We start from the raw sequence: 18,076 nt of genomic DNA on the forward strand, positions 1-18,076 counted from the left end.
GTGAGATAAAATTCACACAGGATAATATATCTTCCAGTGGCAGTGACGCAGAAGCATCATAATCCACATAAAGGAAAGAATACAGAAATATGATATACTGTTCTTCGAGTAAAAACTAATTTCCATATTGTTTAAAATTGTTGCAACATCCGTTGTAGTTTCAAGACATAAATCTGCGAAACTAACTACCCGACATGTCAGGATTATATATAGTTGAAGAAAGAAGGCGTATTCAGATTCTGGAGGCATTGTCTAGACCGAGATAGTTACCTCTTCTGTTACTAGATCGATTATTCACTATTCAGTTGATTCTCAGAATAATATGCAAGCTGCAAACTTCCATTCCAGTCTAAAGGATTTCCATCAGAGCTCTACTTATTAAAGAGAACAGGTGTTGCTGATTGCATTAGTAGAGATAATTATTGTACATTCTCTTCTGTGGATTTACGAACCAAAGTTTCGAGAATGAAGTTCAGAAGTTGTACACATTTCTCACACCCCTATTATACTGCGAGTTTACGGAGAATATGTTAGAAGGAATAATTTACTGGAACAATTGCGTGAAATAGCGTTAATCTTATCAATTCCAAAGGAATTGTTTATTAAATAGAGGATGCAACCATGCTGCAATAATTTAATCTTGAAAGTTATTAAATTTAAGGTTCCACGTGATATGGGCTTGATATTATAATAAAAGTATTGAATGGAATATAAATTTCTTTATTTTAAGGCCCCCCTGCTCTTATCTTCTTTGCCTCTATCTTGGGCAATAAAGCAACGCTGTTGATAAAAATGATCTATAGAGAGAAAATGTAGAAGTTTTGAAATTTAATGTCCCCCCCCCTTCGCTCTTGGGGATGAATTACGCAGTAACTGTTTATACAATTATTTCAATAATTAATATTACGATCATGATATAAGTACTGATCATGTAATGTTAATAACTAATAGTACAAATTGCGTTTGAATTTAGTAAACCAGATGATCACATGATCTTTAAACTTCCGAATGGAGAAGATAGAACGAATTTGCTTTCTTTTATAGTCAATCACAGTTAAAAAATGCTTTGCAGTTAGGAATTCGATGATGAAGGTATTTCTTCACAAAGTCGCTGAAATTAGTTTCGTGCAAGAATCTAATCGGAAAGGGAGTAATACAATTCAAACAAATTGAGAACTGGAAAGCAATAGTTTTACAGTATTCACTCTTGCCACTGCTGTTTATTGATATCGTAATTACATAGAGTTATTAGGCGCGTTAACATATTATGCGTAATGCGCCTATTGTATTCACCATGTTCGTTCGTCCGTCCGCATGTAATAAATCGACTCCCAACGGATGAATTTTCCCTAAATTTTATATTTTGTTCTGTTAGAACGACTTGTCGGGCCTTCTCAAATCAGAGAAATAGAAATCTGGCAATTATTATTACTAGATTTCTATATTCGTTGCTTCCGCGCATTGTATGATTGATTGGGTAGTGTGGGGGAGCGCTATTTTGCGAGCATTAGTAAGTCGCTGTCAATGAAAGAGACTACCATACATTTTTTCCAGCTGCACCCACAATGGGCATTTTTAATCTCTCTCTTTGCTCTCAGCTGTTTTTCGTGATGTCAAAGTGACCAACATAGGTGTAATTTGCAACAGCAATTCGCACCAAGTTACGAAGTTTACTGAATAAGAAATAGCACTAAAAAGAGATATTGAAAGTTATAATATAACTAAATCCACATGGTCTTAGAGGAATTACAATATGTCTGAAGATATGTCTTCTCCTTTAATCTGCCTTTGCGGCCAGCACAGTTTAAAATGCATGCATAATGCAAAGACTTAATTCTCACAGCAGAAAAAAACTTGCCTTTGTAACGAGTTGCCATAGTACTGCACTACTTTCAAACAGCGCGAAAAATTTAGCTATTTTCTTAAAAGGTGAGTGAGAGCTGATATTTTTGTAAAGTGCCAGATTTTTTCTTCTACTGTATAAAATAAATTTTAAATATGTTATAATTTACATTCATTAGTCTGAATATTAACCTATCATCAACTCCTATAATGATATTATCTATTGGACACCAGAATATTTTTATAGGAGATTTACCGGTAGTCGTCCTGTTAATATTACACAAAAAAAGAATCAGAAATAAATGGGCTTTAACTTTCACGTTTACTAACTAAGTTACGCATTATCTTCCAATTCCCATGTCACTCTGAAGAGATATTAGTACAGCACATATTTCTTCCCGCACAGCTATTTAAATGTTAAGAGATTTTTTTTGTAGCCCTTCGTTTTTGCATATTCTTTGATTACTATAATTTGCAGTTACTCTTAGAAACTTTCATTATTTACTTCTTGTGCCAATCAATACTCCTAATTGGCTTTTACTTACCCAGCTAATTTATTCGACTTCTTTCCAAGTGAGCTAGTTAAATTATCTAATTATTCATTCAGCGCTTAAGTTGCTCCTGCCTTCCCTTTATTGATTTAAGAAGTTTTCCCTATTAAAATGTGCCAGAGGACTGTGACTCATCCTGCGACCTCGCATGTAATGCAAATATATGCGTTTACATAGACTTATACCCCCGGAAAGTAACGTGATTTGTTTTTGTTGTAATTGTATATTTTAACAGCTTTTTGTAACACTATAAACATCGCATATAAGTGGCTTCATTCCACTTAATACATTTACACTTTTTAAAAGATACTCGAGAAGACAGACAAGAAAGCTTTGGGTGGAGGTAATTTCTCTAAGGGGGGGACTTTACGTACAAGCAGGAAAGTGGGGTATAGCCCGGTGAATTCGTTGAATAAAATGCTGAGTTCACGAACTTGAACAGAACTGTGAAATTTCCAATTTCAAGAGCCTCGCTGATGAACTTGAAATATCTCAGCCAGAACGTCCAAGACCATACATCTCATTACCAGATTCTGTACTTTTAAATTTATTGAGAAATTTGTGAACTGTTTTGTTCTAGGTGACCTTTCCAACCCTTCCCTAATCTTTAATTTGTTTTGAGATCTCTTGCTTTGGATCCCAAGTGTTGCATATTGCTCACTCACTATTAATATACGCTTTCATAATACCGTCCCTGTTTGAAATATCCATTATTTCCATATAAGATAGGGACTTGACAGAAAGTGTATTGTAAAGAAATGCACGTTATAGCTGTTCCACTACAATACAAAGATTTAGCTTATATAAAACTTGGTGAATTAACAACCTCAGCTATTTCATTTATTTATATTAAACAAGTTAATAAAGGAATAATTTAAACTATTATTGCAATTGTATGCAATTGGTGAAATTTCCATGTTTAAATATTTTCCTTTGCATAATAGCTACCCTGTGTTATAAAGCTATAAATCAGTTGGCAAATATTACAGGAAAAATATATTTCGGGAAGAATACCAAAAGGGGCCGTTTGTTTAACTTTACATAATTTCCAGAGATGAGAAACTATGAGTTGGAGATAGAACATCAATTAATTGTTTGGTTCTCTATTAACTAGAGATAGTACTATAGATATATATCCTTTGCATTATCTACCAATTATTTATTAGTGAAATTTAAATCTTTTTAGCGAGAAGAAAGAAAAAGATTACCAGTAAAGAATAGAGAATTATGCAAAACGATGTAAGAAAGATGTACACTGTTATATAAAATTATATGAAAGTCAAAATACCCAAATGATTTTTTGCCTGGTCACTAAAAAATTCCTCCTCCAAAGAGTCTTTTCATATTGGAGAATGAGTAGAAATCGTTGATGATCTGCGCTTGGTAAATAAGTTTGAGGGTTGTTCAATCAAATTAAGAAACCCAAAATTTTTAAAGAAATATCATAGTAGTCAAATTACAAAACTTTGAATGATCTCATATGTACTGTACAGTATCTCTGTCGCATATTTAAATTGAGAAGTAAATTACGCATTCTCCGATAAATACAGTACAACACATTTTAAACAAGAGATTGTTAATTTATGTACACTAAACTGCTTAATGAATTCGGCTCAAATCCTAAAAACAGTATTTGATTATGCCGGAGGTGAAAATCAATGTCAGCGTTGTTCATTACGGTGAATGTTCATTAAAATTAACGGAAACCAAAGCGCCTACTTATAATATCAACTTGATAAGTGTCACTAAGAGAATATTTAAGCAACTTCAAAAGGAATAATCACTGTTCCACATAATATCGCGGCAATACCCTAAGGTTAATTTACTCTGTGTGCTCCCTACTTTCAGTTACATAATATAATAACAATAACTGGTTGATCGGAAATAATAAGGCATTCAAGCCTCGAGGTTATTCTAAATATCTCGTGGAAATCTCGGAGCAGAAGAGGAAACTTGGATCAATATGTGTTCTGCATAATTTCACTTAATTCAACATTGTCCGTTTTCAATAGAAGCCGATCATTAAATTATAATTTCTGTTAACAAAGGCTTTTGGCAAATAAATACAATTAGCACGGGTTAAGATCAAACAGTATTTGAAACCAACCATGCGCGTATAAAAAGAGCTAATTAAAACTTCTCGGATTAATATTTAACAATTTCCATAAACCGATAACAGCTTTGTTTACTCTTCATAACTAAAAATTCTACGCTATAACTTATTTAAAATACGGGATAGTTATTAACTCTTTTCCCACTTTTATAAATTAATAACTCGAAAAACAATTTTTAATAGTTTATTCAATATTTGTGGGATTTCCTTAAACAATACAAACGTTAATTCGGAATTTGCCTACCAGGTGGCTAAGCCATTTATTCACTCCACCAAACAAATTAGCTTTTGGGTCCATTATAAAAAGGAATGATGGGATCGAAGAATTCCAGTGTTTACTCTTCATGGTCTTTGACAATATCACAAGACCTAATTTAAGTAATCCGGTGAAATTCGTTTTAAGACGTTGTCTAAAGATAACGCGCCTTTAATTAAAATTTATTACAAGAATAGCGATAGTGTTATTTCAATCCTCAAAGCGTATCAAAAGAATTAAAATGCCCAAGGGCTTCATATTTGAGGAAAACCGTATTAAAAATTGTAAGGCATTTCAAAGAAGCCTACTTACCGTCTAAGCCAAGAAATGGTCGTCGTCAGGATCCTTAGAAGTGATGCAAAGAATTGATGAGGTGCAAAAAGAACAAGCCATATAAAATTAGTTGAAATTAAGTAGTGCTCGCCATACATCTCGTGTGACTAATAACCCCTAGAGTACGATATATAAAGCCGTTATGATTTCGTCCAGTGTATGACTGACAAGGTTGCGCAGAATCCACAATGTATTTAGCAACCTATGGATGAATGCTGCTCATTTTCGCCTTGATTGAACTACGTACAAATTGATGAATTCGGGTTAGAGAAAAACCTCAAGTGCACGTTGAGGAATCACTTCACCCATTAACGGTGTGGTTTACGGTGCACTCTGTTACTGGTCACTTTTTGAAACCATTAATAATCGAGAGCATTTTAAAACGTGCACGGTTAATAGCAAATGATATCCTATTGCAAACCAAAATTATCCCAGAGATTAATGACCATGATTTACTTGAAGGCATAATTTTTATGTGGGATGGTGCTCTATCCATATAATCTTTATTATATGGATAGAGCACATATGGATATTGAAATTTCGCAAGATTATTTAATGAAAAAACTTTCAAGCCTACAGACCAGTAAGGCTCCTGGAGTTGATGGAATATACCCTATAATCTTGAGAGAGGCGGCAAGCGAGTGCATTGAACCACTGAGGCTGGTTATGCGAGCATCACTAGACTCTGGGGAGATTCCCTTGGATTGGAAATGTGCAAATGTATCTCCCATACATAAGGGTGGCTCTAAAAGTGAAGTGGGAAATTATCGACCTGTCAGTCTGACTTCAGTAGTAGGGAAAATCATGGAGGCAATGATCAAGGGTGGAATTCAGGATCATTTGGATCGAATTGAAATTCTCAAGGATACTCAGCATGGTTTTGTAAAGGGAAAATCATGTTTAACAAATCTGGTTCGCTATTTCGAAAGGGTCACTCACGAGCTGGATTTAGGGAATAATTTCGACATTGTTTATTTAGATTTCAGCAAAGCTTTTGACTCAGTCCCACATGAGCGGTTGCTTTATAAGCTGGAACAGGTTGGAATCACTGGGAAAATCCTTAGATGGATAGAAGGATGGCTTCAGGGCAGGAGGCAGAGGGTTGTGATAAATGGCTATTCCTCAGATTGGGTTGATGTAAGAAGTGGGGTTCCCCAAGGATCAGTATTAGGACCACTGTTGTTTTTAATTTTCATAAACGACATTGATGAAGGGATAGAGGGCGTGATGTCTAAATTTGCAGATGATGTTAAAATTGGTAGAGTAGTTAATGATCACTGTCAAGCTGAGCTTCTTCAGAGAGACCTAGATAGACTTCAGGAATGGTCAGAAAAATGGCAGCTGTGCTTTAATCCAACAAAGTGTAAGGTATTACACCTGGGAAACAGTAATCCCAAAATAACTTATTCACTTGGTGGAGTTCAACTAAACCCAGTACTGGAGGAAAGGGACTTGGGTGTTACGATACGGTCAGACATGAAATTCTCTGAGCATTGTAAACAGGTTGCAAGAAAGGCCCATGGTGTCCTATCGATGATCTATCGAACTTTTGCAAGTAGAGATAGGGACGTGATAATCCCATTATATAAGGCCTATGTTAGACCACACTTGGAATACTGTGTTCAAGTATGGAGACCGCACCTAAAGAAAGACATCGAGCTTCTTGAAAGGGTGCAAAGAAGGGTAACTCGCCTGGTGAGATCGGCAAAAGGGCGTCCTTATGAAGAAAGACTTCGAATATGTGGGTTGCAGATTTTGGAAACTAGACACCTTAGAGGAGATTTGATTGTGGTGTTTAAGGCTCTGAGAGGCATCAGTAAAATGAATGAGGACAAAATTTTCAAGATTATAAATGATGCTAGAACTAGGGGACATAAATTCAAGTTACGGGGGGAAATGTTTAGATTGGACTGCAGGAAGTTTTATTTTAGCCAGCGAGTTATAAAGTACTGGAATAAGTTGCCTTCATGGGTGGTAGAGGCCGACGGTTTGGGGAAATTCAAAGGTCATCTGGATAGTACTTTCGGGTAAGGGAAGCGCATAGGATGATAGGATTAATTTCCTTTTTATTTATTTTTTATTTCATTTTATTATTTTTATTTATTTATTAATTATTATTATTTATTTATTTATTTAATTTTTGTTTTTATCATTGTTTTGTTCGGATTTTTTTTTTTTTTTTTTTTTTTTTGGCTGGTGCAGCATAAGCCATAGGCTTTCTTGCACCATACGGCCGTTACTAATACTAAAATACTAATACTAATTATGGAGAAATAAGATTATATTTATTCAAACAGTTGCTACGAAAAACCTTTAAGGAAGGACAAATTTTCAGTCGCCATTTTAAAATAGATTTTCTACTTATACTCTGAGACAGCTAAATGGAGAGATAGAAGAACATTATCGTATTTTTTTGGCCTTGAACTGGCCTTGAACCACTCAAAGCTCACGCACTTTTCCACATCTATGACCGGCAAAGTTGCTCAACTTAACTCCTTTACAGGAATTTCCCTACAACTCTTTCAAAATTTTAAAGACGCAATCCATCGAGAAGTGGTGAACAATCCATCAGAACTTGTTGAAGGCAGCTATGGAGAACACAATGCCTCATTTTGATTATTACTGAAATATTATGGTGGGTATGTGGAGATTCGATCGTGTGTAAAATCGTAACATCTTGTACACACTGTGGTATGCTGCTTGAAGGAGTTTTTTTATTTATATAGTTATATATACAAAAGTAATTTATAATTATATTCACTTATATTAGAATTCTAGAAATATGCAACATATTTAATACTCCATTGTAACGATTTGAATTTAAATCGGCGGTGCGTTTAAATTTAATTTTTTATGAAAATAATTCATTCCAATTCTCAATTTACTTATTACAAATGTATAACGAATCGTTTAAACAAACAAAGTATAGAAGTAATAATATAAAGTACGCATAAAAATTCAATTTCATCTTTTCACAGACGTTTTCTTTTTGTTATAACGCTTCAGAGTTTAATTTAAAAGGAGACCCAACATTTTCATTAAAAACAGGATGGTAGTCTACTTAAACCAGACAGCAATTTTCTAAAATGTAATGTGGCTTATTTAATTCATTTCCTAATTTTACTAAAGCATCCCTTTATAGCAAAATAAAACGAACTGAGCAACAAAATGCATTTTAAATTCCATCTTATTTACATATAAAGTAGATTTAATTTTCTATAAATGCTTTAATGCTTTTATGCGGATAAATATTTTAGTGATTTTTTTTTAATAAATTCAAGTCTCTGTAATTTATTTCCCATATCTTACACATCTTCCAATCGCAATGATAAACAACACTGCAACGTCCCAAGTCACACAAGAGGGTAATATGGCGACAAATCGCTACGCAGTCCAAACAAGAGAGAGACGAAACTGACTTGACATATGACAAAAGCAAAGCGATTCCATTCACAATATAACCGGTATTGTGGGAACTCTTTTGGGTACAGCCTCACCTATATCAGAATGATGCGGACATTGTTCGAAAAAGTAGTGGAAAATGATGCAAGAAAGCAAGCTTATATAGCATCAGCCAAAAAAAAACCTACATACTTATCTTATCCATGCCATCCAAGGAACTGTCTAGTTCTTCCTTGGATTTATTCAAACCATCCACTTCACAACAAAAGATGGAATCCTGTTCGAACTTTCAGCTACCCACTGGCTGAAGGCAAACTTCCACACACCTATGCGGCAATCGTCCTTAACTTAAATTTATGGCCTTCGTGTGCAGTTTCAGCAAAAGGAAGAATTCCAATTCAGCTTACTGAATCCATTCAATTCCTTAAACACCACAATCAGATCACCATGCAGGTGCCTAGTCTCCAGAAGCTGCCTTTTGTTCCCTTCACCAATCGGGTTGCCCTTCTCTGCATCCGTCTTAAAGTGAGACCTCCAGATCTAAAAAGAGGTGAGGCCTAACCATTACCTTCTAAAAAGGGATATTCACCTCTTTATCCCTGCTATCAAAGTTTCTGTATATCATTAATATTCAGAGAATTTCATACTTGACTGCACAATTACACCCATGTCTTTTTCATTTTCCACTACCCTGAGCGTACTACCCCACAGTTGATGACTAACTCTGGGATTACTGCTATCCATATGCAGTACCATGTATTTGCCAATGTTAAACATCAACTGCCATTTCTCAGTCCACCGACCCAATTTTTCTACAACAGGGTGAGGTACTGCAACAAGCAGTAGCTCACCCTGATGACTGTCATTAACCACCCTGGCAACCTTTGTAGCATCTGCAAATTCAAACATTCAGCCTGATATACCTTCATCAGTATCGTTAACAGATATTGAAAACAACAATAGGCCAATACTGAACCTTGAGAGGCTCCACTAATAACATTAGTCTACGAAGAGCAGTGCCGATTGATAGACTCTGCCTTCTTTCATTAAACCATCCCTTTATCCATAGCAGTAACTTGCCCTAAATTCCACATTGCTCCAGTTTATATTGCAGTTTTTTATGTGCAACAGCATCAAAAGCCTTCTTGAAATCCAAGTATATGATATCAAACTTATTTTTTTGCATCCAGTTCCTTGGACACTGCATCATAATAATCTATTAGATTCGTTAGGAAAGTCCGCCCCTTAACAAATCTACGCTGTGTCTGCAGTATAATTGCATTCCTGTCCAGATGGTCCTGCATTACTTCTTTAACCAGTGACTCCATTATTTTCATTGGGATACATGTTAGACTAAGAAAAAGGAAAACCGAAGCCATTATCAATCCACTTGAGGATGGAAGCCTCCTCAACAATTCATGTTGAGGGAAATGGACCATAATCTGCCACGCTGGTCCAGTGCGGGTTGGCAGATCAACCATATTTAGCAGTCAGGGGCTTGAACTTCGGTCTACTCAAAGAGTGTGTGCTACTGCACTCCCACTCCTGACCACTCAGCTACAGAGGTTTACAATTACGCATATCACCTTTTGATTCCCTTTATGAATTGGGGATACATTCGCATATCTCCAGTCCATAAGGACCGCCCCTGAATCTAAGGATGCCCTCATAATTATATTATGGCTAAAGGCTTGCTTACCTTTTCTGCCTCTCTCAATGTGATTGGATAGATCCACCCCAGCTGAATTTTTTTTTATGTTCAACTTCAAGAATTCCTCTTCCACTTTCCTTTCAGCTATCACAAAGTCATTTAGTTCCCCATTCAAGTTTGATAAACTTTTGGCATCCCCTCCCATAAAGAATTCCTCGTGCGAATGTAGATGGGAAATACCTATTCAATTTGTCTACAGCATTAGCAGGGTCGTCAACAGTTAACTTATAGTCACCAAGTGGCCCAATGTTATTAAATCCTTTCCTTCTACTGTTAATATAAGCATAGGCGTCTTTTCTGCTTTTCCTTGCAATCTGCCTTAGCTTGCCTAAAGTCTTTTGTGACTTGATTACAGACTAATTTATATCTATCGTAGGCTTGCTTCTGAATCACCTGATAATTTATATACATCGCATGTAGTTTTCTTCTCTGCCACGTGTCTCAATAGTTCATCCGACATCCATTTCGGTCTAAGCTTTTAACAGTACTTCTTGGTATGAAGAGACTAGAAGCTTGTATGATGACTTCCCTGAATGCTTTCCATTTAGAATTTGCTGTTGGTAACATTATCAGTTGCTCCCAATGAACAGAGTTTAACAAACTCTGAGACCACTGTAGTCGCCTTTAAAAAAGCAAAAACCTTTCCTTTTGCCGTTGACTGTAGTTGTCTTTAAAAGACCCACTGGATGTCTCTGCCATCCAGTGGGTCTTTTACATGTAGTGCTTAATGCATGAAGAATCAGATCAAGAATGTTACTCCTTCTTGTTGCCTCTCTGACATGCTGATGTAGAAAACAGTCATCCAAGAAATCTACAAAAGTCTTGATAGTGTGCGAGTGACCAATCAACACATGAAAAGTTAAAAATCCCCCATTATACGATTTTCTTATTTGCTGGCCCATTCGATCGAATGTTCTATAGGCCATCATAGTCATTAGGCCTATAACACATTCCTACTCTCGATTTTGTTATCCCAGTGTTTATACGTATTACCCCAAACTAACTCAGCATTGCACTGGTTACCCATGTCGACTGGATGCACTGTCTTAGATTTAATATGCTTCTTAACTAAGAGCATAACCCCTCTTATCCTGTCTACCTTTCTTACTCCCCATATTCAAATTCAGCATCGCTTAAGCCCAAGTGACACCACGTCTCTGCTATCCTTACAATGTCTGCATTTGATGACTTAATCTGGTACTTCAAATTCATCAATATTTTTACAATGCTCTTGGCAATCGTGTAAAAAAATATATGCCTAACAAAGGATTAGAACATAGCCCGGATGTCACATAACTTGACGATAAATTTCTGGGGGAAAATACTGTGTAGAGTCCAGAGGTGTGATTTGAACATAGTTTGACTCCTCTGAAGAGTTATGAAACAGCTACTGGAAGCTAAATCGAGGTGACCAAATTGTATTGCTAGTCCTCATAACAAATTGTTTTGGTATATCAGGACAGAAGATGTCCAGCTTCTGTATCTGTTCCAGTTACACAGAAATCTTGCAGAAATATAAAGTTCTCTCTAAGACTGATTTTCTTAATGTCACGTTAGAGGATAGTATGTTATTAAATTATGGTAATTTATTTCTGTGAAACAATAAGAAGAAATGATTTTCTCAGCTGTCAGAATGATAAACAGTATTGTTATTGTTATTTGGTTTTTTTTTAGGAGCATTAGCAACTAAGGCCATATTGCTCCGGGAATATGCGGTAGTCATTCCCTGACCTTTCCGCATCCTCCGTATTTGGTGGTGACGGGCTCGAACCCCGGTCTAATCAAGAAGCGTGTGCTACGCACTGCTGCTCCTTCCCACCTGGCTGATAAACAGTAAATTCACTGTTGCACAGTGGAATACTCAATAGAGTGAAATTTCCTTTTATGATTTCTTTCGACTCTTATTGGTCTGCAAATCGACCGCAGAATACACGCAATTTATAGACATATAACCCAAGCTGCCGATGTGCCTAAAACCCTATTACAAACAAAAACAACAAACTTATAGGTCTTCCTGAGTGATATAACACGCTCTTTTCACTATTTTAAAAAAAATGGTGGAATCTGGCTTACATTTTATTGATTAAAGACAAGCTTTTTTCGTTAACTCAATTAACTTCGAATCCTCATTCAATGAATGTTTTCAGAATATCTAAAGATCTGCTTTTAATAATGCACACTGTTTTCTTTCAAATAATCCCTCGGGAAAAGAATTCAATAAATATTAAATTACGAGATCTTAGATGCCCTTAAATTGGCTTGCGACGACCTATTCAATTCTTGGATTTTTTCTTCAAGAAATCCTATTATGCCGGGCGCTCTCCTATATAACATACACTTTTCATTGTATTTTCGATAAGCTTATTCCAGTAAATTGCAAGAGCATTGAACTGTAACGCTTAATTTATGCCATTTCTGGAATTATTTTAAGCGTTAATTTAAAAGAATAAATTATCTTACCTTGAATATTAACCGAAGCACTACCTTGAGCAGATTCGTCGACATTGTAGATAAAACACTGATAAATGCCTTCATCTCCTATAGACACCGGAGAAATTTCAAGAACATTATTACTTTGTTGTTTGATTCGACTATCCATCTGCAGCGCTCTGGTGTTTTTCTTCCATTCCAGAAAGTGAATCGGTGAACCGCTGACCTGACACGTGAGCACGAGCGACGTACCAACCGTCACGGTTAGCTCCGACGGCGAAACGGACGCTTTAAGTTGAGCTGGAAAAATATTAAGCAAGAAAGGTAAGACCTTTTTTTTTTTTCGTTTCTTTCATTTAAGAAAGAAATAGTATCGCTTTATTGCATAAATATTGGATGAAGTATAAAAGTCACGCGCATGGAAGTGGAGCCATGCACACAATGAAAGTTATAACTTAAACATCATGCATCGAGTCGCTCTAAGGGTAATCACATCGGATTTCTTCCCGTCTATTTTGAAAGGTATACTTAAAGACATTGAAAAATATGTCAAGTTAAAAAAAAAATTTATTCCAGCGACAGAAGCAGCATGGGAATCTCTTCACGCACTTTTTATGAATGCTGAAAATCTGCTTTTATCTATTTTCCATGCGCAGAAACTAAGGAGTAATCTAATATTTTTATTTTAAAGTTATCATCAGAAGTATCTATAAAAACATTCCTTCTTCATTTCGGCTCCAAATAGCTCTGCTGATCTCGCACTAGTCTCGATATGCGGTTGATTCTAGTGAACCAAATATTCAACTCTTTATAATTATAAATGATATACATTTCTGTTTATACTCCCAGGGTGGCTACGTATGATCAGAGTAGTTTGCAAGAACATCGATTCGAACTCGGAGCGTGCGCAACCACTCAAGAAACACTATTGTTGTAATGTAGTTGAGTTCTGTTTCATTCTTCTATTGCCTAAGCAGTTTCAGTCCAAAAAGACAAACCAGCCGTGTTATTGTGTAGATACCATTCATGGTAAGGGTCAGTCAATGTAATCTTGTTGTTATTCATGGGGTTTGGCACATCAGCGACTTATACCATATTGAACCACATATACAGGGTGATTCACTACCAGTGCGACAAACGTGCAGGAGGTGTAGGGGGCACAAAGACGAATCGGAATCACACAGCATTGCAGGGTCCGAAATGCCTTCGTCATGCGGTAGAGGACGTTAAACGGGAGGTCGCGTGAACAGCGATCCCGCTGGAAGTCAGCATTTGCGAACCGGTTCCCGAGGCAGTAGGATGGACGAGTATTCAAACGTTGAACTGGCCGACATGCACCTCGCGTATGGAGCTGCGGACTGTAACGGGCGCGCCGCTCTGCGCTTGTACCAGGATGGTACAAACGCAGAGCGGCGAATTTCCGGGAGAAGTACCACGCTACCCTCAATCTGAGACCAACTAACACAACCAAGTTGTGAAAAAAGGCCCATAAAAATTCCTCGCATCATTCTATCCAGCGTGAGAGGACGGTGATTAGACCAACTGTACTACTTAAGAGGGCATGGAATGTATGCTATCTGTGCAAATAGACCTAGACATTGACTACTAACCAGAAGGTTAAACTCTAAAAAATTATTCGCTGTTGCAAAAAAATATAATTATCACATGAAGGTCCAGAGCATTGATGAAGCAATGATTACAACTGCAGCTTCGCCGACAGGAAAGCTCTTCATAAATAACGGAAAGCACCACAGTCTGTATGGAGTTCTGCTCATTGGCAAGAGGAATGAAAACTTTCCTAACATGAGATTTCCAATTGTGACCATTTAGTAATAATAGCCAGATAGTGCAAGGAAGCCACAGGTTTTTGCTACACTGCCCGTAAAAATAAATTATTTGCTTCCCCTTTACATAGTTCCATTTTACCTTTAAATTTATTCAAACTGTCAGTATCAACTACCTGTGAAGGCAACCTGTTCCGGCAATCAATAACTTGCTGGCTTAAACTTTTTACGATCCAGTTTAAAATTCTTTCCCTGTAATTTGAATTTTTGCCTCCAAGTTCAGGAATTCTCTATAACAGTCAAAATTCCCCCTTTGTTCATTTTACTAATCCCTCTTAGAGCCTTATAAGCCTCAATCAGGTCACCTCTGAGGTGCCTGGTTGCTAAGCACTGTAGCGCACATATACGGAGTCTTTCCTCACATGGTCGCCTTTTTGCCCATCTCACCATGCGAGTTGCTCGTCTTTGGACCCTTTCAAGAAGCTCGATGTCTTTCTTCATATGTCTCCATACTTGAACACAGTACAAATGTGGTCGTAAAATTTCTTTAAGCAGTGGGATTATGACTTCCAGTATCTCTATAGGATAATGTTTGATTTGTAGCGTTTGAGAGAAATTAGTATATTTCGTCAAGCTGCAATACTACCAGGACGACGGAGCTTACTGTGGCATTACCAAGCTTACCTTTAAGACGTTGAAGTTCTTGACACGGAACAAAACAATCCGCGGACTAGGATCTGACAAATTGGTAATGCTTTAAGGTCCCGCCCCAGCACGTCTGTTTGGCTCATTTCTCTGAAAGAATAATTGTACTCCATTTCAACTGCAAAAAGTACAGTGATTGGCTCAAGCAGATGAGAAAGCTCTGCCAATGCCAAAGATTCTAATTTTGCGAATTGGATATTGTTTGCTGATTAAGCGAGTTTTCTGCTTGATGGAACCACTAACGAAAGAAAATCTTCATAATATAAAGATAAACACCGTCAAGAGCAATTCTCTATTAACGTCTGGAGCAGTATTGTTGGTGATTCAGTTAATCGGACCACAGGTTTTTCAAAGCATGACCGGTCAAACTTACGATACTTCTTGATAGAGAGAAAATTATTTTATTATCCTCTGGAGTCTTTGATACTCTGACATAACCTCAATTTATGTTTTTTTATCATACTTTTTAGATATTTTCGGACCATATTCAAGAAACATTGAACATAACACATCGAGTAATCCTTGTAGTCCTCACCTGCGTTTCATCCACTGTAGGTGATATGCTAATGTAAAATCAGTTTGCGAATAAAGTCTAAGATACAAACCCCTTGATTTGTGGCAGGCTCACGTTCGCATCTATTTTATTACTTTATTAGTTCTTATTTTTAATTCAAGACTTTTGTGACATTAAACGAAATACTTTTAACTCCGCTCCAGTCTTTTGTTTCAGAACTGCCGTGTCCAAGTTAGTTTATTGAAAGCAACCGCTATAAGGTTCCGGTACTGGAATCTCTCCAAGGGAAATGGCTTCATCCAAAACAAATTAGCAAAGAGACTGAAGGTTCAGACAGGATGGTGAAAGAGAGAATAAAAGAGGTATATCCTGCCAATGCGTTTACCGTATCTGTACTGGCAACTGTCCAAAATTTCTCTTATTGTAAGAAACGAGAAGACTTCCTTCTAGTCCATTTTTCAGAGGGTTTTCATTATTTTGGACTTCCTTCTTGCCAATCGCTCACTTTTACTTTCTAAAACGATTCTGCTACTGAGGATAAATCATAAAAGCCTGTTCTTAATATACACAAACCACAACTTTTAATATGTACAAAATTCTTTTAATTATTTTGTTTTCTGAAAAGCTTCAGAGGTCAATCAGTAAATAAGAGTACTAAAAGCAGAAACCAAAATATCAGCGAGACCTCTAGTCTCGCTGATATTTTTAAGGTTTCCATAAAAGCCTTCCGTAATCAGTCTTCCATCTCCACCCCATTAGACACTATTTTATGTTTTTATAAATTCATTTCAGCTTGTGATAGCTTTAGACCAGTAAAGGAAACATATTCAAGAAAACAGACAAAACAACGAAGATAGCAGTCGTGTATTGATTGGATGTCATGCGTGAAAGATACATTTAAAGGGGTTAGTTGGCTGATTCATTAGTACTTTGGTTTATCACATGCAACTATATCTATCCGACTTCGGTTGGAAGAAACTACTCCATCTGCCTGTGATTGGATAATTACAGTCTAGATTTAAAGGCATTTAAGAATCTCTAAAACGTAAAAAGTTTAAGTGGATCGTATCAGTGATAAATATTTTCTTTTACGTTGGCTTCCAATATATGAGATATCTTTAGATGACCTTGGTTTCTGTGTGGCACTCAAGGGTAGCCGAAAGATTAACTGATTTTTGAGTGATCCCGAAGAAATATTGACAGTGAAAAAATAGAAACAAAATCGCACAGTTCAATATCGAAATAAGGAAGGCCCGTAAAAAGTTTAATATCTTAGATCATATTTTATATATTTGGCTTATATCGATAGGATGCCTTTGACACTGATAAAGCGTGGGACCAGACAGAGTCAGTATCGGCATCTTTCTGCCCCTTGGTGATATATACAATTCAGTTAATAGTGTACCTTCTTTTCTAATAACAACTTTAATTTCTGGATTTCGGCAGCCTTTCATCCTTTCATTTCATGAGTTGCATTTTTTTTATATGGTTCTGCCTTAGTATTACAAATTAAAAGTAAAAGCAAAATATTAAATAAATATAAAATAAAGAAAGTAAAAAAGTCCAACCACGAATCTTAAATTTCGTTGAAAGTATGGCAGCTGTAAATAAGAATTAAAAATAAACAAAATAAATAAGAATTAAAAATAAGCAGTTATTATTCTTTCTCCATGGCCTTAATGAATTTGTAAGATTCAAAATCTTACAGAATAAAAATAATAATAAGTTTGTTTTTATTAATTAAGAAATAGGAGCTCTTGTTGCTAGTGAATAAGAAGTAATATCATCTGATTTCAATAATAACAAATTTTCAGCATGGAATATAAATTTAATGGGTAGTAAGTAATAAAAGCAGAGCCATTAGCCATCAACTTCCGTTATACTCGGGAACAACAAAGAGAAAACTACGGCAAAGCAGCATGGGTCCAAACAACAACAGACAGATCAAGGTTTATGCGCGGGGGTCGAACTTCGTAGAGAAAGTCAGTCGTAAACAGGAAGTGGTTTCTTGATCAGCGCATAAGTTTCCAAATATAGGTGCTGTGGTCAGATGTGATTTTCGTGGTTTTAAAACGCTACAGGGACAAAGGCGTTATATGAGAGGGGAAAATTGTTTTTTTTTAGATGATCGGCAAACATCCAAGGGTACACTGTATGGGAGAAAATCTGGTAGAATTGTAAAAAGTGGGTGTATGGTAACACGTGCTACTGGGCAGGTGAGTATAGGCCTTCTAACAAATCAAATGAGAAGAATTCATAAATGAATACAGGATTGGAAGGAGTCACTGAGAATAGGCGTGGCGAAATCGGGAGTAAGATGAAGGAAAAAGGCAGTGAAAGGATTGGAAATGGGCAAAAAGTTGAGATTTTTGTGGGGTGAGTGAAAATGGTTTACCAGACAGAGTTGAGGTTTTTTGTCGGTGTTTCTGAAGATG

At 36.4% G+C, this 18,076-nt stretch overlaps 1 protein-coding gene across 1 annotated transcript in view; it reads right to left on the reverse strand.

Moving 5' to 3' along the window:
• Positions 1-18,076, reverse strand: part of LOC150077204 (cell adhesion molecule Dscam1-like) — a 386,288-nt gene that overhangs the window by 63,184 nt on the left and 305,028 nt on the right. Inside the window, exon 6 of the mRNA XM_090385678.1 lies at positions 12,669-12,938. Coding sequence (XP_090241804.1) covers positions 12,669-12,938 — 270 coding nt within the window. The remainder of the gene's footprint in view (positions 1-12,668; positions 12,939-18,076) is intronic.

This window comes from Mastigoproctus giganteus, chromosome 12 (assembly GCF_048544385.1).
Source record: "Mastigoproctus giganteus isolate SK-2022 chromosome 12, ASM4854438v1, whole genome shotgun sequence".
In the NCBI taxonomy this organism is placed as follows: Eukaryota; Metazoa; Arthropoda; class Arachnida; order Uropygi; family Thelyphonidae; genus Mastigoproctus; species Mastigoproctus giganteus.